Here is a 22,062-nt window from a genome sequence, read left to right as displayed (position 1 = left end):
GGGACACTGGACCTTGTCACCCGGGGGGTCCCCAAAGGATTCTCTTAATTTGCAGGGATTTCTATGGCTATGGAACAGGAAGTGAAGGTTAATCTTCCCAATGAGGCACAAATGGCAATAAATAAACTAACAGGGGTTACTTATAACCCTCCCTTACTCTATTCAAAATAAAACAAAGTTTTGCCTATGTTCGACTTTAAGATGACCTGGGGTGTCCTATATTCATATACTGTAAATGAGTATTTTCCTATGGATTGTGTCCCTTCATCTCTGCTGTTGTGTTTAACTTTCCTTCTTTTTAGAATGTTAAAAGTCACTTTTGGCCAAGTGAAAAGTCACTTTTGGCTCCAAGTAAATTCAACATTTTCAGATCAAGCTTACTCTTTTTGATTTCTGTTTAACCATCTCTTCACACTTGCGAGTAAATCCAGAAGAATATATGAAGATAGAGTCAATAGCTACTGATAACAAGACCCTCTGCAGTGCAAGTAAAATCTAGACATCTTGTTTTCTCAGCATACTTTCAGTAAGACACAGGCAGCATGCTGTCCCAAATTTCAGAGTTGGCCTTGTTCTTTTTCAGCGCAAAAAAATATGCTTGTATAAAACGGTGATATCAATTGCCTCAATGCAGTATGGTCTCTAAACAGAGCCACGATTCACAAGTTTGCAGATTGGATTTTGTAGCTATGTCCCTCGTTCTGGCTTTATCCAGTTTTGCTTATTTTTTTGTTATACCACTTTAATATAATATTTGCTAAGCTACTAAATTAGTAAGTGTCCGAACATTTGCTAAGTTTTTGTAGAAAGAAAAAAAGGAGGGAGAAACAAATCTGAGGGTAATAGGACTATAAAGGCACCTACTGTTATTCTCATAAAGAAATATACGATACTTGAATGTATAAAAACATACACAATTTATTGTAGTAACATAGTAGAATAATTCAATACATAAAAACCATCGCATTAATGAGTACGCACAAAAGTGCAAAACAGCATGCTACTGAACCAAAAGAACCCATGCATGGCCCAACATATGCCAGGGTATGATATCTGTGGACCACAGGGACAAACGACCTCCTATGTCCAGGTCAGAAGGGTTCTATTGGATGCCAATGGATCGCTACGTGTTTCGCTATGCAGCTTCCTCAGGAGATCCTTTTGGTGTTTGGATAATAGACATAGTGTGCCCAGTATCCTCTCAGTTTGGAAATATAGAGTAGTAATGGAATTTCAGTTTGCAACTATAGAGTAGTAATGATAACAGGATTGTTCCTGATTGAAACTGTCCACTGTGTAGAAATATATTTTGTATGTTTTTATATCATATATTTCTTTATGAGATTAACACTGGGTGCCTTTAAAGTCAGGGTTTTTTTTTTTCTCCCCCCTTTTTTCTTTCTACATATTCAGTGGATGTGGCACCACCACATACAGGGTCATGTCTCAATTTTTGCACATATATAGTTTGCCAAGTTTTTATGAATGTCCATGGTCCACTGGTTAAGTGGACAATTAACTGAACAAATCAGGTTTGCTGGTAAACCAAATGTAGCCACCAAAATCCCTGGTAATATGCAGAAGAGGTTACTGGGCAAAAATCTATCACTTTCTCTCGTTGATGTCAATTGAATAATTATTATAATACTTCCTTATTAGGTGTTATCTTAACTTACAGTAGGTCATTATTATGGTGGTGATGTCCCCCTACTCCTGTTTAGTGTTGAGCGAACACGGACTGTATTATTCGTGTTCGTACCGAATAATTGGATTTTTTGTACCCGAACACGGACACGGACACTTTACTGTATGTTCGGGTAAAAATCCGTGTTCGGTCGTTTTATTTCCGGGTTTTGCATGCTTTGGCGCTCTTTTCATGGCGGGCTTTCAACAGCCAATCAACAATCGTTTAACTGGTGTGCCTTAAGCCATCCCAGCCATGCCTGCAAATGTCTCAGTAGCTGTGATTGGCCGTCTGAAGCATGTGACCAAGTCTTTATAAGTTCGAGGCAGCCGCAGCGGCGTCATTATGCTGCTTAGATTCAGGGACAGAGCACACATCAACGTGCTGGCTGCTGATTAGGGAAAGATAGGCAGGAAAAAACCATTTGTGTCCGGATAGAATTGAGGGACAGGTCGGAGTGTTTAGGCAGGGCGAGTTGTAGGCATTTTAGGGATAGAGTCTGCTGAATTATATAGGGTCAGTGTCTTCTACAAACTACAATCGATATTGCTGTGTGGGGGGTGGGGTCTGCACTCAATCCTGATCTACGATCTCTTCTCAATCCTGTTAGGGACAGAGTCTGCTGAATTTTAGGGAAACTGTGTTCTACAAACTACAATCGATATTGCTGTGTGGTGTGGGATTGGAGATAGGCAGGTGTCAGTGATCCACATCCATTTTTCTGTGTGTGAGCTGCAGTGAACACAATCTTTTTGGGCTGCAGTGAACACAATCTTTTTGGGCTGCAGTGAACACAATCTTTTTGGGCTGCAGTGAACACAATCTTTTTGGGCTGCAGTGAACACAATCTTTTTGGGGTGCAGTGAACAAAATCTTTTTGGGGTGCAGTGAACACAATCCTTTTTGGTGTGCAGTGAACACAATCTTTGTGGGGTGCAGTGAACAAAATCCTTTGTGGGGTGCAGTGAACACAATCTTTTTGGGGTGCAGTGAACAAAATCCTTTTTGGGGTGCAGTGAACAACATCCTTTTTGGGGTGCAGTGAACACAATCTTTTTGGGGTGCAGTGAACAAAATCCTTTGTGGGGTGCAGTGAACACAATCTTTTTGGGGTGCAGTGAACACAATCTTTTTGGGGTGGAGTGAACAACATCCTTTTTGGGGTGCAGTGAACAAAATCCTTTTTGGGGTGCAGTGAACAAAATCATTTTTGGGGTGCAGTGAACACAATCTTTTTGGGGTGCAGTGAACACAATCTTTGTGGGGTGCAGTGAACACAATCTTTTTGGGGTGGAGTGAACAACATCCTTTTTGGGGTGCAGTGAACAACATCCTTTTTGGGGTGCAGTGAACACAATCTTTTTGGGGTGCAGTGAACACAATCTTTGTGGGGTACAGTGAACAGAATCTTTGTGGGGTGCAGTGAACACAATCTTTGGGGGGTACAGTGAACACAATCTTTGTGAGGTGCAGTGAACACAATCTTTGTGGGGTGCAGTGAACACAATCATTGTGGGGTGCAGTGAACTCAATCTTTGTGGGGTACAGTGAACACAATCTCATACTTCTGAAGGTTTGAGGGTGCTGCCTGTTCCATACTCCCCCTACTCCTCATCTAGCCTTTTAGGGGTACAAACAATAGTAATTGGGGCCTAGTGTGGTTGTGTACGTGTGATATACATACACTTTTTTGGGATCATATTTTCTATTCCGCTATTTAATCAAAAACCTTTGGGGATCAGTTAAATTGGGGGATAGTCTGTGTTGGTACGTGTGAGAGAGATCCACCTTTCCAAGTTGTTGGGGTTCATCTCATACTTCTGAAGGTTTGAGGGTGCTGCCTGTTCCATACTCCCCCTACTCCTAGCCTTTTAGGGGTACAAACAATAGTAATTGGGGCCTAGTGTGGTTGTGTACGTGTGATATACATACACTTTTTTGGGATCATATTTTCTATTCCGCTATTTAATCAAAAACCTTTGGGGATCAGTTAAATTGGGGGATAGTCTGTGTTGGTACGTGTGAGAGAGATCCACCTTTCCAAGTTGTTGGGGTTCATCTCATACTTCTGAAGGTTTGAGGGTGCTGCCTGTTCCATACTCCCCCTACTCCTAGCCTTTTAGGGGTACAAACAATAGTAATTGGGGCCTAGTGTGGTTGTGTACGTGTGATATACATACACTTTTTTGGGATCATATTTTCTATTCCGCTATTTAATCAAAAACCTTTGGGGATCAGTTAAATTGGGGGATAGTCTGTGTTGGTACGTGTGAGAGAGATCCACCTTTCCAAGTTGTTGGGGTTCATCTCATACTTCTGAAGGTTTGAGGGTGCTGCCTGTTCCATACTCCCCCTACTCCTAGCCTTTTAGGGGTACAAACAATAGTAATTGGGGCCTAGTGTGGTTGTGTACGTGTGATATACATACACTTTTTTGGGATCATATTTTCTATTCCGCTATTTAATCAAAAACCTTTGGGGATCAGTTAAATTGGGGGATAGTCTGTGTTGGTACGTGTGAGAGAGATCCACCTTTCCAAGTTGTTGGGGTTCATCTCATACTTCTGAAGGTTTGAGGGTGCTGCCTGTTCCATACTCCCCCTACTCCTAGCCTTTTAGGGGTACAAACAATAGTAATTGGGGCCTAGTGTGGTTGTGTACGTGTGATATACATACACTTTTTTGGGATCATATTTTCTATTCCGCTATTTAATCAAAAACCTTTGGGGATCAGTTAAATTGGGGGATAGTCTGTGTTGGTACGTGTGAGAGAGATCCACCTTTCCAAGTTGTTGGGGTTCATCTCATACTTCTGAAGGTTTGAGGGTGCTGCCTGTTCCATACTCCCCCTACTCCTAGCCTTTTAGGGGTACAAACAATAGTAATTGGGGCCTAGTGTGGTTGTGTACGTGTGATATACATACACTTTTTTGGGATCATATTTTCTATTCCGCTATTTAATCAAAAACCTTTGGGGATCAGTTAAATTGGGGGATAGTCTGTGTTGGTACGTGTGAGAGAGATCCACCTTTCCAAGTTGTTGGGGTTCATCTCATACTTCTGAAGGTTTGAGGGTGCTGCCTGTTCCATACTCCCCCTACTCCTCATCTAGCCTTTTAGGGGTACAAACAATAGTAATTGGGGCCCAGTGTGGTTGTGTACGTGTGATATACATACACTTTTTTGGGATCATATTTTCTATTCCGCTATTTAATCAAAAACCTTTGGGGATCAGTTAAATTGGGGGATAGTCTGTGTCGGTACGTGTGAGAGAGATCCACCTTTCCAAGTTGTTGGGGTTCATCTCATACTTCTGAAGGTTTGAGGGTGCTGCCTGTTCCATACCCCCCCTACTCCTCATCTAGCCTTTTAGGGGTACAAACAATAGTAATTGGGGCCTAGTGTGGTTGTGTACGTGCGAGATACATACACTTTTTTTGATCATATTTCCTATTCCGCTATTCAATAAAAACCTTTGAGGATCAATTGAATTGCGGGATAGTCTGTGTCGGTACGTGTGAGAGAGATCCACCTTTCCAAGTTGTTGGGGTTCATCTCATACTTCTGAAGGTTTGAGGGTGCTGCCTGTTCCATACTCCCCCTACTCCTCATCTAGCCTTTTAGGGGTACAAACAATAGTAATTGGGGCCTAGTGTGGTTGTGTACGTGTGATATACATACACTTTTTTTGGATCATATTTTCTATTCCGCTATTTAATCAAAAACCTTTGGGGATCAGTTAAATTGGGGGATAGTCTGTGTTGGTACGTGTGAGAGAGATCCACCTTTCCAAGTTGTTGGGGTTCATCTCATACTTCTGAAGGTTTGAGGGTGCTGCCTGTTCCATACTCCCCCTACTCCTCATCTAGCCTTTTAGGGGTACAAACAATAGTAATTGGGGCCCAGTGTGGTTGTGTACGTGTGATATACATACACTTTTTTGGGATCATATTTTCTATTCCGCTATTTAATCAAAAACCTTTGGGGATCAGTTAAATTGGGGGATAGTCTGTGTCGGTACGTGTGAGAGAGATCCACCTTTCCAAGTTGTTGGGGTTCATCTCATACTTCTGAAGGTTTGAGGGTGCTGCCTGTTCCATACCCCCCCTACTCCTCATCTAGCCTTTTAGGGGTACAAACAATAGTAATTGGGGCCTAGTGTGGTTGTGTACGTGCGAGATACATACACTTTTTTTGATCATATTTCCTATTCCGCTATTCAATAAAAACCTTTGAGGATCAATTGAATTGCGGGATAGTCTGTGTCGGTACGTGTGAGAGAGATCCACCTTTCCAAGTTGTTGGGGTTCATCTCATACTTCTGAAGGTTTGAGGGTGCTGCCTGTTCCATACTCCCCCTACTCCTCATCTAGCCTTTTAGGGGTACAAACAATAGTAATTGGGGCCTAGTGTGGTTGTGTACGTGTGATATACATACACTTTTTTTGGATCATATTTTCTATTCCGCTATTTAATCAAAAACCTTTGGGGATCAGTTAAATTGGGGGATAGTCTGTGTTGGTACGTGTGAGAGAGATCCACCTTTCCAAGTTGTTGGGGTTCATCTCATACTTCTGAAGGTTTGAGGGTGCTGCCTGTTCCATACTCCCCCTACTCCTCATCTAGCCTTTTAGGGGTACAAACAATAGTAATTGGGGCCCAGTGTGGTTGTGTACGTGTGATATACATACACTTTTTTGGGATCATATTTTCTATTCCGCTATTTAATCAAAAACCTTTGGGGATCAGTTAAATTGGGGGATAGTCTGTGTCGGTACGTGTGAGAGAGATCCACCTTTCCAAGTTGTTGGGGTTCATCTCATACTTCTGAAGGTTTGAGGGTGCTGCCTGTTCCATACCCCCCCTACTCCTCATCTAGCCTTTTAGGGGTACAAACAATAGTAATTGGGGCCTAGTGTGGTTGTGTACGTGCGAGATACATACACTTTTTTTGATCATATTTCCTATTCCGCTATTCAATAAAAACCTTTGAGGATCAATTGAATTGCGGGATAGTCTGTGTCGGTACGTGTGAGAGAGATCCACCTTTCCAAGTTGTTGGGGTTCATCTCATACTTCTGAAGGTTTGAGGGTGCTGCCTGTTCCATACTCCCCCTACTCCTCATCTAGCCTTTTAGGGGTACAAACAATAGTAATTGGGGCCTAGTGTGGTTGTGTACGTGTGATATACATACACTTTTTTTGGATCATATTTTCTATTCCGCTATTTAATCAAAAACCTTTGGGGATCAGTTAAATTGGGGGATAGTCTGTGTTGGTACGTGTGAGAGAGATCCACCTTTCCAAGTTGTTGGGGTTCATCTCATACTTCTGAAGGTTTGAGGGTGCTGCCTGTTCCATACTCCCCCTACTCCTCATCTAGCCTTTTAGGGGTACAAACAATAGTAATTGGGGCCCAGTGTGGTTGTGTACGTGTGATATACATACACTTTTTTGGGATCATATTTTCTATTCCGCTATTTAATCAAAAACCTTTGGGGATCAGTTAAATTGGGGGATAGTCTGTGTCGGTACGTGTGAGAGAGATCCACCTTTCCAAGTTGTTGGGGTTCATCTCATACTTCTGAAGGTTTGAGGGTGCTGCCTGTTCCATACCCCCCCTACTCCTCATCTAGCCTTTTAGGGGTACAAACAATAGTAATTGGGGCCTAGTGTGGTTGTGTACGTGTGATATACATACACTTTTTTTGGATCATATTTTCTATTCCGCTATTTAATCAAAAACCTTTGGGGATCAGTTAAATTGGGGGATAGTCTGTGTCGGTACGTGTGAGAGAGATCCACCTTTCCAAGTTGTTGGGGTTCATCTCATACTTCTGAAGGTTTGAGGGTGCTGCCTGTTCCATACCCCCCCTACTCCTCATCTAGCCTTTTAGGGGTACAAACAATAGTAATTGGGGCCTAGTGTGGTTGTGTACGTGCGAGATACATACACTTTTTTTGATCATATTTCCTATTCCGCTATTCAATAAAAACCTTTGAGGATCAATTGAATTGCGGGATAGTCTGTGTCGGTACGTGTGAGAGAGATCCACCTTTCCAAGTTGTTGGGGTTCATCTCATACTTCTGAAGGTTTGAGGGTGCTGCCTGTTCCATACTCCCCCTACTCCTCATCTAGCCTTTTAGGGGTACAAACAATAGTAATTGGGGCCCAGTGTGGTTGTGTACGTGTGATATACATACACTTTTTTTGGATCATATTTTCTATTCCGCTATTTAATTTAACTGGGCCTCCATGCGAGACCTGTGTGCCTTGTTGCGCTGTTTTGAGTACTCCACCAACATGGCCAGTGGCAATGACGCCGTTCTCAGCTTAACTATCCCACTTCTATGCCTCCTTGAAAAAACAATTCGGGCGATGATGGAAGAGGATGTGGCACAGGATGAGGAGGAGGAGGAGGATGAAGAGGTAACATTTCCAAGGCTTTCAGGGCAGTCATTCGCAAGGGGCTCCGAGGGTGGGTTCCTGCACACGCAAACGCCAGGGACGCAATTGTCCAGCAGGGGCACAGTTCTGGAGGATGAGGAGGATGAGGAGGAGGAGGAGCTGGAGGAGGAGATGGAACCATGTTCACAGCAGGGTGGCACCCAGGCCAGCTCATGGCCATCACTGGTGCGTGGCTGGGGGGATACAGAGGACACGGACGATACACCTCCCACAGAGGACAGCCTTTCGTTGCCTCTGGGCAGCCTGGCACACATGAGCGATTACATGCTGCAGTGTCTCCACAACGACCGCCGAGTTGCCCACATTCTAACTTGTGCTGATTACTGGGTGGCCACGCTGCTGGATCCCCGTTACAAGGACAACGTACCGTCCTTAATTCACTCACTGGAGCGCGATCGCAAGATGCGCGAGTACAAGCGCACGCTGGTAGACGCCATGCTGCTGGCATTCCCATCTGACAGCGGGGCCACAGTGGAAGCACAAGGCAGAGGAGGAGGAGGAGGAGGTCGCCAACGCAACCAGGGCACCGCCAGCACCTCAGAAGGCAGGGTTAGCATGGCCGAAATGTGGAAAAGCTTTGTCAGCACGCCACAACAAACAGCAGCACCAGCAGCTCAGATGGAACGTCTTAGCAGGAGGCAGCATTTTACCAACATGGTGGAGCAGTATGTGTGCACACGCCTACATGTAGTGAATGACGGGTCTGCCCCCTTCAACTTCTGGGTCTCCAAATTGGGCACATGGCTTGAGCTTGCCCTTTACGCCTTGGAGGTGCTGGCGTGCCCTGCAGCCAGTGTATTATCTGAACGGGTATTTAGCACGGCTGGGGGCGTTATAACAGACAAGCGCAGCCGCCTGTCCAGAGACAATGTGGACAAGCTCACGTTCATTAAAATGAACCAGGCATGGATCCCACGGGACTTTTCCGTACCTTATGCAGAATAGCAATGGATACCGACCTTACCCACCCATTGTTCCATTTTTGCTCTTTCTCACTCTTTTGGGGTGTACCCTCATTTAAAATTTTTGAAAAGAAGCAGTGTTGGCTACCTCGTCCTCCTCCTCAGGGCCAGATTAATGTAGGGGCTATTGGAGCTGCAGCTCCAGGCCCCTACCTTTTATATAGGCCCCGGGTTGGCCATATTCACTGTTACCGCTCTTCTGTCACGTGTAAACACAGAAGTCTGGCTTCTATGCTCGCTTCCCCAGGCAGCACCCTCAGAACCTCCCCACACAGCGTGAAGGCCGGACAAGGAGGGACAGTTGGCGATGCATGGATGTGTTTATGGGCTTCAGAGACAGCATCCCATGTTGAATTAGGCATGCATGGCTGCACCCTTCCTCCTCTGGGTGCATGGCAAGGCACGGCCCTTAAGGCCCTTCAAAATCCTCAGCACCAAGCCCATGATGCTGTTAATCCGGCCCTGGTCCTCCTCCACCGCCGCTTCCACCTACACCGCCCATAGGTGTGCGCAGCCTATTGCATTAAGGTGTGCACCCCAAAGTTGAAATACACATGCATGTGTTTGCCAGCAGGGAGAGTAATGTATCGGGGCCATGTACCTGTAGGCAAGGAGAAATAGAGCAGAGCAGGTCCCAGGGAGATCTTTCCCATCTCCTCACTGGCAATGCTATGTGCCCTAGGTGATTAGGGTGTGCCCAGGCACACCCAGCACACCCTGTGCGCACGCCTATGTCACCGCCACATCCACCACCACCTCAACCTCCCTCCTACTCCATATGGGCCTCGTCCTTCAGAGATGAAGAAGAACATTGTTTTATTTTTCTGTTTTTTTTTTTGTTGTTTTAAGTTATTTCCCTATCCACATTTGTTTGCAGAGCACTTGCCATGCTCTTAATTACGTTTTGCTGCCATTTGCAGCACTCTAGCCCTTTCCTTTGGTGTTTTAGAGCCATTTTAGTGCCTTAAAGTTCGGGTCCCCATTGACTTCAATGGGGTTCGGTGTCCGGGAAAAGTTCGGTAAAAGTCCGGGACACGGACCCGGACTTTTTTTTAAAGTTCGGCCGAACCCGTCGAACACGGACATCTAGGTGTTCGCTCAACCCTACTCCTGTTTGGAGGAGATGGGGGAAACAACACAGCATTTAATAACAAATTGATAAGAAGTCCACATTTTACAATTTTTATACTAACTGAATAATTGTAACATCGTAACCAAAGAGGAGCAAATAATGAAATAATTGCCCTTCCACTGATTTTTCCATTATTTGTTTTTCTCTAGTTACATTGTCTTGACCGACCGTTTGTTATGCTCTGGGTTTTTTTATAATTACAAAAAGCTAGCATTTTGTAATTATAAAAAAACCCAGAGCAATGAAGATAAGGAAATCTACAAGATTAGGCAGAAAGAGGCCAAGCAAGTTATAAGAACTTCTAAAGCGCAGGCAGAAGAAAAACTAGCTTAGTCTATGAAAAAGGGGGATAAGACATTCTTCAGATATATAAATGAAAAAAGGAAATTAAAACAAGGAATAACTAAATTAAAAACAAAGGACGGAAGGTATGTAGAAGAGAATAAAGGGCTAGCAGACTGCCTTAATGAATACTTCTGTTCAGTTTTTACAGAAGAAAAAGAAGGAGAAGGACCTCCACTTGAAAGGATGACTAATGAATTGTTTGATGCATGTGTCTTTACAGAGGAAGACGTTCTAAGATTGCTGTCTAAAGTGAAGACAAATAAGTCACAGGGCCCTGATGAGATACACCCAAAATGATTAAAAGAGCTTAGTGGTGAGCTGGCAAAACCATTAACAGATTTATTTAACCAATCATTAGCAACAGGAGTCGTCCCGGAAGATTGGAAATTGGCAAATGTCGTGCCCATTCACAAGAAAGGTAGTAGGGAGGAATTGAGCAACTATAGACCAGTGAGTCTGACATCAATAGTAGGCAAATTAATGGAAACCCTATTAAAGGATAGGATTGTGGAACATCTTAAATCCCATGGATTGCAAGATGAAAAACAACATGGGTTTACTTCAGGGAGATCATGTCAAACAAATCTTATAGACTTTTTTGACTGGGTGACTAAAATAATAGACGGTGGAGGTGCAGTAGACATTGCATATCTAGATTTTAGTAAGGCTTTTGACACTGTCCCACATAGAAGACTTATCAATAAACTGCAGTCATTGAGCATGGACTCCCATATTGTTGAGTGGATTAGGCAGTGGCTGAGTGACAGACAACAGAGGGTTGTAGTCAATGGAGAACATTCAGAACAAGGTCATGTTACCAGTGGGGTACCTCAGGTATCTGTACTGGGACCGATTTTGTTTAATATCTTCTTAAGTGATATTGCAAAAGGCCTCGATGGTAAGGTTTGTCTTTTTGCTGAAGACACAAAGATATGTAACAGGGTTGATGTTCCTGGAGGGAAACGCCAAATGGAAAAGGATTTAGGAAAACTAGAAGAATGGTCAGAACTCTGGCAACTGAAATTTAATGTGGATAAGTGCAAGATAATGCACCTGGGACGTAAAAACCCAAGGGCAGAATATAGAATATTTGACACAGTCCTGACCTCAGTATCTGAGGAAAGGGATTTAGGAGTAATTATTTCAGAAGACTTAAAGGTGGGAAGACAATGTAATAGAGCAGCACGAAATGCCAGCAGAATGCTTGGATGTATAGGGAGAGGTATAAGCAGTAGAAAGAGAGAAGTGCTTATGCCGCTGTACAGAACACTGGTGAGACCTCACTTGGAGTATTGTGCGCAGTACTGGAGGCCATATCTCCAGAAGGATATAGATACTCTAGAGAGAGTTCAGAGAAGAGCTACTAAACTAGTACATGGATTGCAGGAAAAAACTTACCAGGAAAGGTTAAAGGACCTTAACATGTATAGCTTGGAAGAAAGAAGAGACAGAGGGGATATGATAGAAACTTTTAAATACATAAAGGGAATCAACTCGGTAAAGGAGGAGAGCATATTTAAAAGAAGAAAAACTACCACAAGAGGACACAGTTTTAAATTAGAGGGGCAAAGTTTTAAAAGTAATATGAGGAAGTATTACTTTACTGAGAGAGTAGTGGATGCATGGAATAACCTTCCTGCAGAAGTGGTAGCTGCAAATACAGTGAAGGAGTTTAAGCATGCATGGGATAGGCATAAGGCTATTCTTCATATAAGATAGGGCCAGGGACTATTCATAGGATTCAGATATATTGGGCAGACTAGATGTGCCAAATGGTTCTTATCTGCCGACACATTCTATGTTTCTATGTTTCTATGTTATACCAGATCTTTTTCCTGTTAAAACAAAAGAAAGATATATTAATGTTTTTGTTTGTTTTGGGGATTTTATCAATAAAGATTACTAAGATATGAACTTTGACCGGTGAATTTAAATAAGGGATCTTGTTTTTTGCTTTTTGTCTCATAGAATAAAGCTGTTTTACGTTTCTCATCAATGATGGCAAAGGCGTGCTAAGTAATGCCCATAGTAGCTTTGGGGCATTCAATCTTTACCTATCAGGCAATTAATCATTGTTTTTTTACAAAAGTGATACAGTTCTCTTTGCCTGAGGCTCAGGTGTTACAGTACTTGAAATGTGACTGGAAAAGAAAAATACTTTGTTAATCTCTGGGGGTTTATGACTGTTCCACTATCAGGTTATCACTTAGTCATGATGTCAAATGCCCTCTGGCTTATTGATGACAAATACATTGCCTTAGTACAAAGGTCATTACAAATACATGTCTTAGCTTTTACCTAAAGAGACCCTGTCATCTAAAAAAAAAAAAAAAAATCTTCTTCAAGTCTTAAAAGGATTGTAAAGGCAGAAGAATTCAATGCATTAGGATAAAAAACCCATCTGTGTGCAGCAGCCCCCCTCAACCCCTCTAATACTTTCCTGAGTCTATCTTTATCCAGCGATGTCCCAGGAGTTGCCTGGGACTCCCCTCCTCATTGGCTGAGAGAGCAGCATGGCGCAATTGGCTCCCGCTGCTGTCAATCAAGGGGTGGGACTGGGTCGCGGCTCCATGTCTGAATGGACACAGGGAGCTGTGACTCGGCTCAGGTGCCCACACAGCAAGCAGCTTACTGTGGGGGCACTCAACAGGATGGAGGGGCCAGGAGCACCAAAGAGGGACCCGAGAAGAGGAGGATCTGGGCCACTCTGTGCAAAACCAACTGCACAGAGCAGGTAAGTATGACATGTTTGGTATTTTAAAAAAGAAAAAAAAAAGACTATACAATCACTTTAAATATAAGCACCTAGAGGTTCCTGCACATACATGTTGTATGTGTCATGAAGTCCAAATTGCAGGCAATTTTGCTAGGCAATTTTTCAACAGTTCTGGGTAGCAAGTTTGCTATTAAGACCTACTCCTAATGTATTCCTAATTATAGAATAATTCATCATCACTTTGATGGTAAGATATAATTGACAACAAGAATGTGCAGGAGACAGGAACGGATGGGGAACTAGCAGGAAGTGCTGAAGCTTTGCTGATTAGAACATTCCAGCATTCAGCTGTGACATAAGAGTTTGGAAGGTTGCTGCATGTATGTGCAGGGACATCTAGGTGCCTGCTTTTTTTTTTTTTTTATATCAACAGCATTATGATTAAATAGCTCATGTTTAAATTTAATTAATGAGGTGAAGTATGATGGCTAATGTGAACAAATTATGACTGCTAAAAAAAACTGGCTAAAATGGAAAGGGATTTTCTGTAAGCCTTACATTGACTTCTTCTTGGGTCAAGGAAAGCCAGCAAGGGTCAAGTGATGTATTAAAATTAAAACTGTATTATAACTGTTTAGAAGAATTTGCCGGGGTTCATGAGGCGTGACCACCCAGTGGCTATTTTCGAAAATTTAAAGAAAATTGTTTCACTTTATTGATGGTCAAGTATTGCTAAGCTCATAGATTTTAAAGCTTAGCTAAAACATTTAATTTCACATTAAATAGGGTAAGATAAAATGAAATTCCCAATTATGTCTTTACATTTATTTCAATCCTTATGTATAACAAGTTTACAATTTGGGAGAAAAAGTTTATGGCAGAGGCAGTTATCACTACAATGGGATGGATGGCCAGTTTCAGGCTTTCATATTATAAAACAGCAGTGGCCACAATTATTAGGTATCTGGAGTACATTTTGGGCAAATCATCCTTTATTGGTCTTACCTTTATAAAATGATAAAACATGTAATCTGATTGGTTGGAATAGGTCACTTTTTCATCATCAGTACTTTTGTGTGGCTTTATTAAAGCATATCTAAACCCAAGAACAAAAATGTACAATACTGTACCAGTCATCAGATATGGTGGCTGCAGGAGTTTTCTGTTTTCAGTTTAAGTCCATTTTTTGCAAGTAAATAAAAATACCCATTGATCATGACAGAAATCCAGTGTCCCTGTAACTAAAATGTCAAACAATGCTAACAGCCCTCCCAGTTTTCTCTGTAAACAACAGAACACCTCCTGCTCAATGATATGGGGATATGAGAGGGGATGATTGTAGTTTAACCACTTCTGGACCGGAAGGATTTACCCTCTTAATGACCAGGCAATTTTTTGCGATTCAGCACTGCATTACTTTGACTGACAATTGCGCAGTCATGCTGTACCCAAAAACAATTGATGTCCTTTTTTTCCCATAAATAGAGATTTCTTATAGTGGTATTTGATCACCTCTGTGATTTTTATTTTTTGCACTATAAACAAAAAATGAGCGACAATTCTGAAATCAAAACAATATTTTTTACTTTCTGCTATATAACATTCCCAATAAAAAAACATTTAAATCATTTTTTTTCATCATTTTAGGCCTATTTGTATTCTGCCACATATTTTTAGTAAATAAAATCCCAATAAGTGTATATTGATTGGTTTGCACAAAAGTTATTGCATCTATAAGCTAGGGGAAAGATTTATGTAATTTCTATTTATTTATTTTTTTTACTAGTAATGGCGGCGATCAGCGATTTTTTTAGCGGGACTGCAACATTGCAGTGGACAGATCCGACACCTAATTTACATTTTTTGACACTTTTGGGGGGACCAGTGACATTACTACAGTAATCAGTGCAAAAAATATGCACTGTTACTGTACTAATGACACTGGCAGGGAAGGGGTTAACACCAGGGGCAATCAAAGGCTTAAATGTGTCTCTAGGGGGTGCTTTCTAACTGTTGGGGTGGTGGACTTGCTGGATGAACACAGGGACCTGTGTTCCTAAATAGGAGGAACACAGGATCCCTGTGTTCATAACTGATAGAACAGTTCTGTCTCCACAGGGAGCGATCGCGGGTGCCCGGCAGCAATCGCGGGTGCCCGGCAGGAATCGCGGCTGCCAGACCCGCAGATTGGCTACCCCTTTGGCCAATGTGCATGTACGTGTGCCTCCGGTGGTACACACGCACCCCCCCCCCTCTAGTGGTCCCGCGAAGCGACGTACAGGTACGTTGTTTCGCGTGACAGAGCCGACCTGCCGCAAAAAAACCACAGCGGCTGGTTGGCAAGCGGTTAAATCAGGAGAGAAGCCTAAGGTGACAATACTGCCCCTGTAAACATATAGCATAATGTCGAAGTATTGTCACCCTAGGACAGGAAGTTTGTTACTGACAGGATCACTGAAAATAAGGGAAAATAGCCTGAAAACAAAGAAAACTAATGCAGGTACCACAAGAAAGCACTGATAAAAATAAATATATAAAAATCTTGATGCCTAACCTTAGGGGGTGCCTGCGGCCCTTATTATTACACTTATTATGCAGCGCTCAGGGCATCTGCAGACAAATTAATCTTGCCTAGATACTTTCTTAGGTCAGTGAAGGAAAAATATTCTTTAGACTGAATTCCAGTATTTAATCGATTTGGTTTATTTCTTTCACACTATCTTAGGTTTTCTGTGCAACATGCTCCTTTTCTGTTTGTTTTTATATTGGACCTTGTTGAAAGAAATATCAGATTTGGGAAAATTATTTTTTAATAGGGCTGTAGAGAGCACAAACGTGGAAACATTGATATGTAAAGTGGCTCTAATAACAGTGAAGCAATCTAGGCATCTCAGGTAAGGAGTCTCCACTCTGTGACTGTCTTCTGAAGGACGTCCCCTGTCTCCAGCAACTTCTATAGTACGTATATTTGGTCATTCATCATTTCCAACCGTCTCCTATGTAGTCTTTAACCATCCATTGTAGCATGCCCATAATTGTTCATCTCCTGGTGCATATCTGCAGTCTCTGACCGCTTTCTGCAGCATTATATTCACTAAAGAATAAGTGGGGCCCTTTGTTGACAATGTTAGGACTGACTTTGAGGCCCCTTGCATCAAATAATAGGTTGGCCATCAGTGATTTTAAACTTTGTTTTGTTGTTTTTGGGTTTACGTGAGCCTGTGTGCCGTAGGATGACCATAGACAAAATTATTGTTATTACAATTCAATAAACATTTGATAAAACATATGTGCAGAGAATTAAGGAGTTAAAACCTGTCTGAATGATTTTTTTTGTCATGTTTAAAGATAATTTTGCCAATGTTTGGTCATGAAAGGCCCTTTTTGTACATTTAATAAGTTTGTTGGTCTGATTAGATAAATATAGCAAACTTAAGACGTTCATAGAGGGTTTGAATCTGGTTCAGCAAGGACCGGGAGAAATTCAATCCATGTATTGGCAGGCTGATTGTACCCAAGTTGATTCATGGATCAACTTGGGTACAACCAGCACGTCGGATTTCAAACATGTGACTATTGCCAGTGGCTATAGCCGTGCTAGCAATAATCCCTGTGTGTTCTCCTGGTAGGGAACGTCTTTCCGCGCTCCCCCCGGGAGAACACCATAACTCTACGGGAAGGAATCCCACATCAACACTGACTGCTGCAGGAAAGAAAATTGCATCATCTATGACCCACTGTTTTATATTTGTGTTTCTCAGAGATTAAACACTAAAATCTGCCATTTAATTTCCAGACTTTTCACAGTTTTCAGAATGATGCTATGAGAATTAATACAAAATTTTAGCTTTTGCATTTCTATTACAGGTTGATGGTTTTCTTACTCTACTGTTTGGTTTGGCCAGTATAAACACGCTAACTGTTATCAGTGTAACTCGCTATATTAAAGGATGTCATCCTCAAAGCGGTAAGAAGATTTAAATAACATGGTATAAATTATTTTAATACCAGTTTATATGTTCCTACCAAATGCTTCCAACACTTATTGGAATTGGATATTAGACATGTGCAAAATGAAAAAAATTGTTACGCTTCATGTCGTTTCGATTCGGTATTTACATTAATTCATTTAGTTCAATTTGTTCAATTCGTTTTTCGGAATTTGTTTCATTTATTTGAATTTGAATAAATTTGAATTTTGGAAAATGGTTATATTCTTTCTATTCCATTCTAATCTATATTTTTTCTATTCTATTCTTTTTCATTTTCTGTTGTATGCTTTTTTTTCTATTATATTTTATTCTTTATTTTTTCCGAGTTTGAATTTATTCTTTTCGAAATTCGAATTTTGGAAGAAGGTTATATCTTTTCTATTTTATTATATTCTTTTGTTCTATTCTATTCTTTTCAATTCTTATCTTATTTTCTTTTATATTCTTTTCTATTGTATTCAAATTCAAATGTATTCTATTTGAAATTCAAGTTTCAAAAGATGGTTATATTTTTTCTATTTTATTCTATATTATATACTATTCTATTCCTTTGTGTTTTATTCTATTGTATTTTGTTCTTTTATTTTCTATTCTATTTTGTTCTATTTTTCTCTCTTCACTATTCTGTTCTTTTATTTTCTATCTAATCCCTCTATTATCTATTCTTTTCTTTTCATTTCTATTCTATTTCTATTCCAATCCTTTATTTTCTATTCTATTTTATTCTCTTCAGAAATTCAAATTCGATTTGAAAACCATTTGAATTAGAAAACTATTCAAATTCAAAAACTATTCAAATTTGAAAACTATTCATATTCGATTTGAAAACTATTCAAACTCAAATTTAGTTCGAAATCTTGTTTCATTGTTTCGGATTTGTTTAAATTTGTTACTATTGTATACATCTGAATTTCCAAATGCCGAAAAATGTGTGTGAATTTCATTTTGGAACCACAAATGTCTAGTGGATATCATCCTTACAATTATCAAATGAAATCTCTAAAGTAGGACATACAGTATATGAGTGGTTAATGCATCTTCTCAATATTTCTGCTTAACCACTTGCCGACTGCCTAACTGTCATGGTCTTACCTTCTTGCTGTTCTCCTTCGTTTGACATGTGCTGGCGGCCATCTTGGTTTCTGGGTTTCTTGTAGCCTCCCACCCTGCGGCTCCTCCTTCCCACTGGGAGGAGCTGGATGCCTAGCTCATATATATAGGAGGTCTGTGGCTTCAGTTCCTTGCTTGGTCCTCCTGTGTTCACATGCTTCTAAGACTGCTGCTGCTTCTGGTTCCTGATCCTGGCTTCGTCTGACTACCCTGCTGGTTCCTGATCCTGGCTTCATCTGACTACCCTGCTGGTTCCTGATCCTGGCTTCGTCTGACTACCCTGCTGGTTCCTGATCCCGGCTTCGTCTGACTACCCTCCTGGCTCCTGACCTCCTGGCTTCGCAAGGCGGGCGATGAGTGGAAGACCGCGTTTAACACCAGGACCGGTCATTATGAATCCTTGGTTATGCCCTTTGGGTTGTGCAATGCGCCCGCAGTCTTTCAGGAATTCATTAACGATGTTTTCCGTGACCTGTTGCAGCAGTGTGTGGTGGTCTATTTGGATGACATCTTGGTATATTCTGAATCCATGGAGACCCACATTCTGGATGTCAGACGAGTGTTGCAACGGTTACGAGAGAACAAGCTGTTCGGTAAGCTTGAGAAATGCGAATTTCACCGATCCCAGGTAACCTTCTTAGGTTACATCATTTCCGCTGAGGGGTTCTCCATGGATCCTGAGAAGGTTTCGGCTGTCTTACAGTGGCCCCAGCCCAGTGGTCTTCGCTCCCTGCAGCGCTTTTTGGGCTTCGCCAATTATTATCGGAAGTTCATCAGGGACTTTTCCATGCTAGCCAAGCCTCTCACGGATCTGACCAAGAAGGGCAGTAATTCCCAGGTCTGGCCGCTCGAGGCCATCCGAGCTTTTGAGGCTCTAAAGTCCGCCTTTGTGTCGGCTCCGATTCTGTCGCATCCCAACCCTGGGTTGCCCTTTGTCCTCGAGGTGGACGCGTCTGAGACGGGAGTAGGCGCCCTTCTGTCTCAGCGTAGAACACCAGAGGGTCCTCTGCTTCCTTGTGGGTTTTACTCCCGGAAACTGTCTCCCGCGGAGTGCAACTATCAGATTGGTGACAGGGAGTTATTGGCCATCGTGCAGGCCCTTAAAGAATGGAGGCACTTGCTCGAGGGTTCGGTGGTTCCGGTCCCCATCCTGACGGACCACAAGAATCTCACCTACCTTTCTGAGGCCAAAAGATTGACACCACGTCAGGCCAGATGGGCTCTGTTCTTGTCACGTTTTAATTACGTGGTCTCCTACCTACCCGGTTCCAAGAACATCAGGGCGGATGCCTTATCATGGCAGTACTCCGACCTGTCCAGGGAGGAGTCGATTCCGACTTCGGTCATACCTCCGAATCAGATCCTGGCCGCCATTCGCACCAGCCTGACCTCCCCCCTGGGTGAGCAGATTTTGGCGGCTCAATCTGGTGCTCCCTCTGAGAGACCCAACGGCAGATGTTTTGTGCCTGAGGAGTTGCGCACTCGGTTGTTGCGAACCTACCATAACTCCAAGACCGCGGGGCATCCTGGAAAGAATCAGCTGTCCTGGGCTGTTTCACGTCTGTTCTGGTGGCCTTCCCTACGTTCCGACATCGCCGCATATGTAGCGGCATGCTCCGTTTGTGCCCAGAGTAAGTCCCCTCGGCACCTTCCGTTGGGCCTTCTGCAACCCATAGCCACCGGGGAGCGCCCATGGTCACACCTGGGGATGGATTTCATTGTGGACCTCCCTGCATCCCGAGGCCATACGGTCATTCTCATGATTGTGGATCGGTTTTCCAAAATGTGCCACTGTGTTCCTCTCAAGAAGTTACCCTCTGCACAGGAGTTGGCCACGATTTTTGCCAGGGAGGTCTTCCGGTTGCACGGTTTGCCCAAGGAGATTGTGTCGGATCGGGGGAGTCAGTTTGTGTCCAGGTTCTGGCGCGCCTTTTGCTCCCAGTTGGGGATTCATCTCTCCTTCTCCTCGGCCTACCACCCTCAGTCCAATGGGGCCGCAGAACGATCCAATCAGGCCTTGGAGCAATTCCTTCGTTGCTATGTCTCCGATCACCAAGACAATTGGGTTGACCTCCTGCCTTGGGCTGAGTTTGCCAGGAACACGGCGGTGAACTCTTCCTCTGGGACGTCTCCCTTCATGGCCAATTATGGGTTCCAACCTGCCGTGTTACCGGAGGTATTCTCTCCCCAGGATATTCCGGCTGTGGAGGATCACCTTTCCGTCCTACGTGCTTCTTGGGTACAGATCCAGAAGTCCCTTGAGGTCTCTGCGCAGCGCCAGAGACTCCAGGCTGATCGCAGATGAGCGCCTGCTCCTTCCTACCAGGCCGGAGACCGTGTATGGTTGTCCACCCGCAACCTCAACCTTCGAGTGCCCACTCCCAAGCTGGCGCCTCGCTTTGTTGGTCCCTTCTGAGTGCTTCGCAGGGTAAACCCGGTAGCCTATGCCCTTGCGCTTCCTCCTGGCATGCGGATCTCCAACGTGTTTCATGTCTCCCTGTTGAAGCCACTGGTGTGTAATCGTTTCACTTCCTCGGTTCCTCTGCGCCGTCCGGTCCAAGTGGGCAATCGTGAGGAGTATGAGGTGAGCAATATCCTGGACTCACGCCTGGTCCGCGGTCGGGTGCAGTTTTTGGTTCATTGGCGTGGTTATGGTCCAGAGGAGCGTTCCTGAATTCCCTCCGCAGATGTCCATGCTCCTGCCTTGCTCCGAGCCTTCCACGCACGCTTCCCTCAGAAACCGTTCTTTACTCTGCGGAGGAGGGGCCCTTGAGGGGGAGGTACTGTCATGGTCTTACCTTCTTGCTGTTCTCCTTCGTTTGACATGTGCTGGCGGCCATCTTGGTTTCTGGGTTTCTTGTAGCCTCCCACCCTGCGGCTCCTCCTTCCCACTGGGAGGAGCTGGATGCCTAGCTCATATATATAGGAGGTCTGTGGCTTCAGTTCCTTGCTTGGTCCTCCTGTGTTCACATGCTTCTAAGACTGCTGCTGCTTCTGGTTCCTGATCCTGGCTTCGTCTGACTACCCTGCTGGTTCCTGATCCTGGCTTCATCTGACTACCCTGCTGGTTCCTGATCCTGGCTTCGTCTGACTACCCTGCTGGTTCCTGATCCCGGCTTCGTCTGACTACCCTCCTGGCTCCTGACCTCCTGGCTTCGCAAAGACTCTGCTTTGGTTTTGCCATCCGTTTGGACTTTTGCTTTACAGCTTGATTTTCAATAAAGCCTTCTTATTTTCACTTATCTGTTGTTGTACGTCTGGTTCATGGTTCCGTGACACTAACGCAGATCTACGTCGGCAGTCAGCCCCTCACAGGCAAAGCGACGTAGGTCTACGTCGCTAGCTTGTGAAGGTCTAGGGAGCGAGCGCGTGCCGCCGGAGGTGCGCTCCCGCTCCTGCGCGGTCATGCACCCCCCCGCTCTGCGATCGTCGGGGGAGAGGGAGAAAGTCAGGCGGCCTGTGTATGAAGGATGATCATACGGTTCTACTATGTAGAACGGTTGATCACTGTTCATACATCTGAAGCCACAGCCAATCACAGTAGAAAGCACGCCCCTAGGGACACACATAGCCCCTCCCTTTCAAAAAAAGTTAACCCCTTCACTGCCAGTGTATTTTTACAGTAACAGTGCATATGTATAGCACTGATTA

The 22,062-nt window shown here is 43.5% G+C and overlaps 1 protein-coding gene across 1 annotated transcript in view; it reads left to right on the top strand.

Moving 5' to 3' along the window:
• LOC309549578 (visual pigment-like receptor peropsin) overlaps positions 1-22,062 on the top strand; it is a gene marked incomplete at its 5' end in the record, with an annotated part of 81,644 nt that overhangs the window by 45,430 nt on the left and 14,152 nt on the right. The window contains one exon of the mRNA XM_082249951.1: positions 17,177-17,276. Coding sequence (XP_082106077.1) covers positions 17,177-17,276 — 100 coding nt within the window. The remainder of the gene's footprint in view (positions 1-17,176; positions 17,277-22,062) is intronic.

This window comes from Pelophylax lessonae, assembly GCF_965119305.1.
Source record: "Pelophylax lessonae genome assembly, chromosome: 3".
In the NCBI taxonomy this organism is placed as follows: domain Eukaryota; kingdom Metazoa; phylum Chordata; class Amphibia; order Anura; family Ranidae; genus Pelophylax; species Pelophylax lessonae.
Note: the sequence above shows the minus strand (reverse complement) of the source record. Positions and strands in the feature narration are given on the sequence as shown.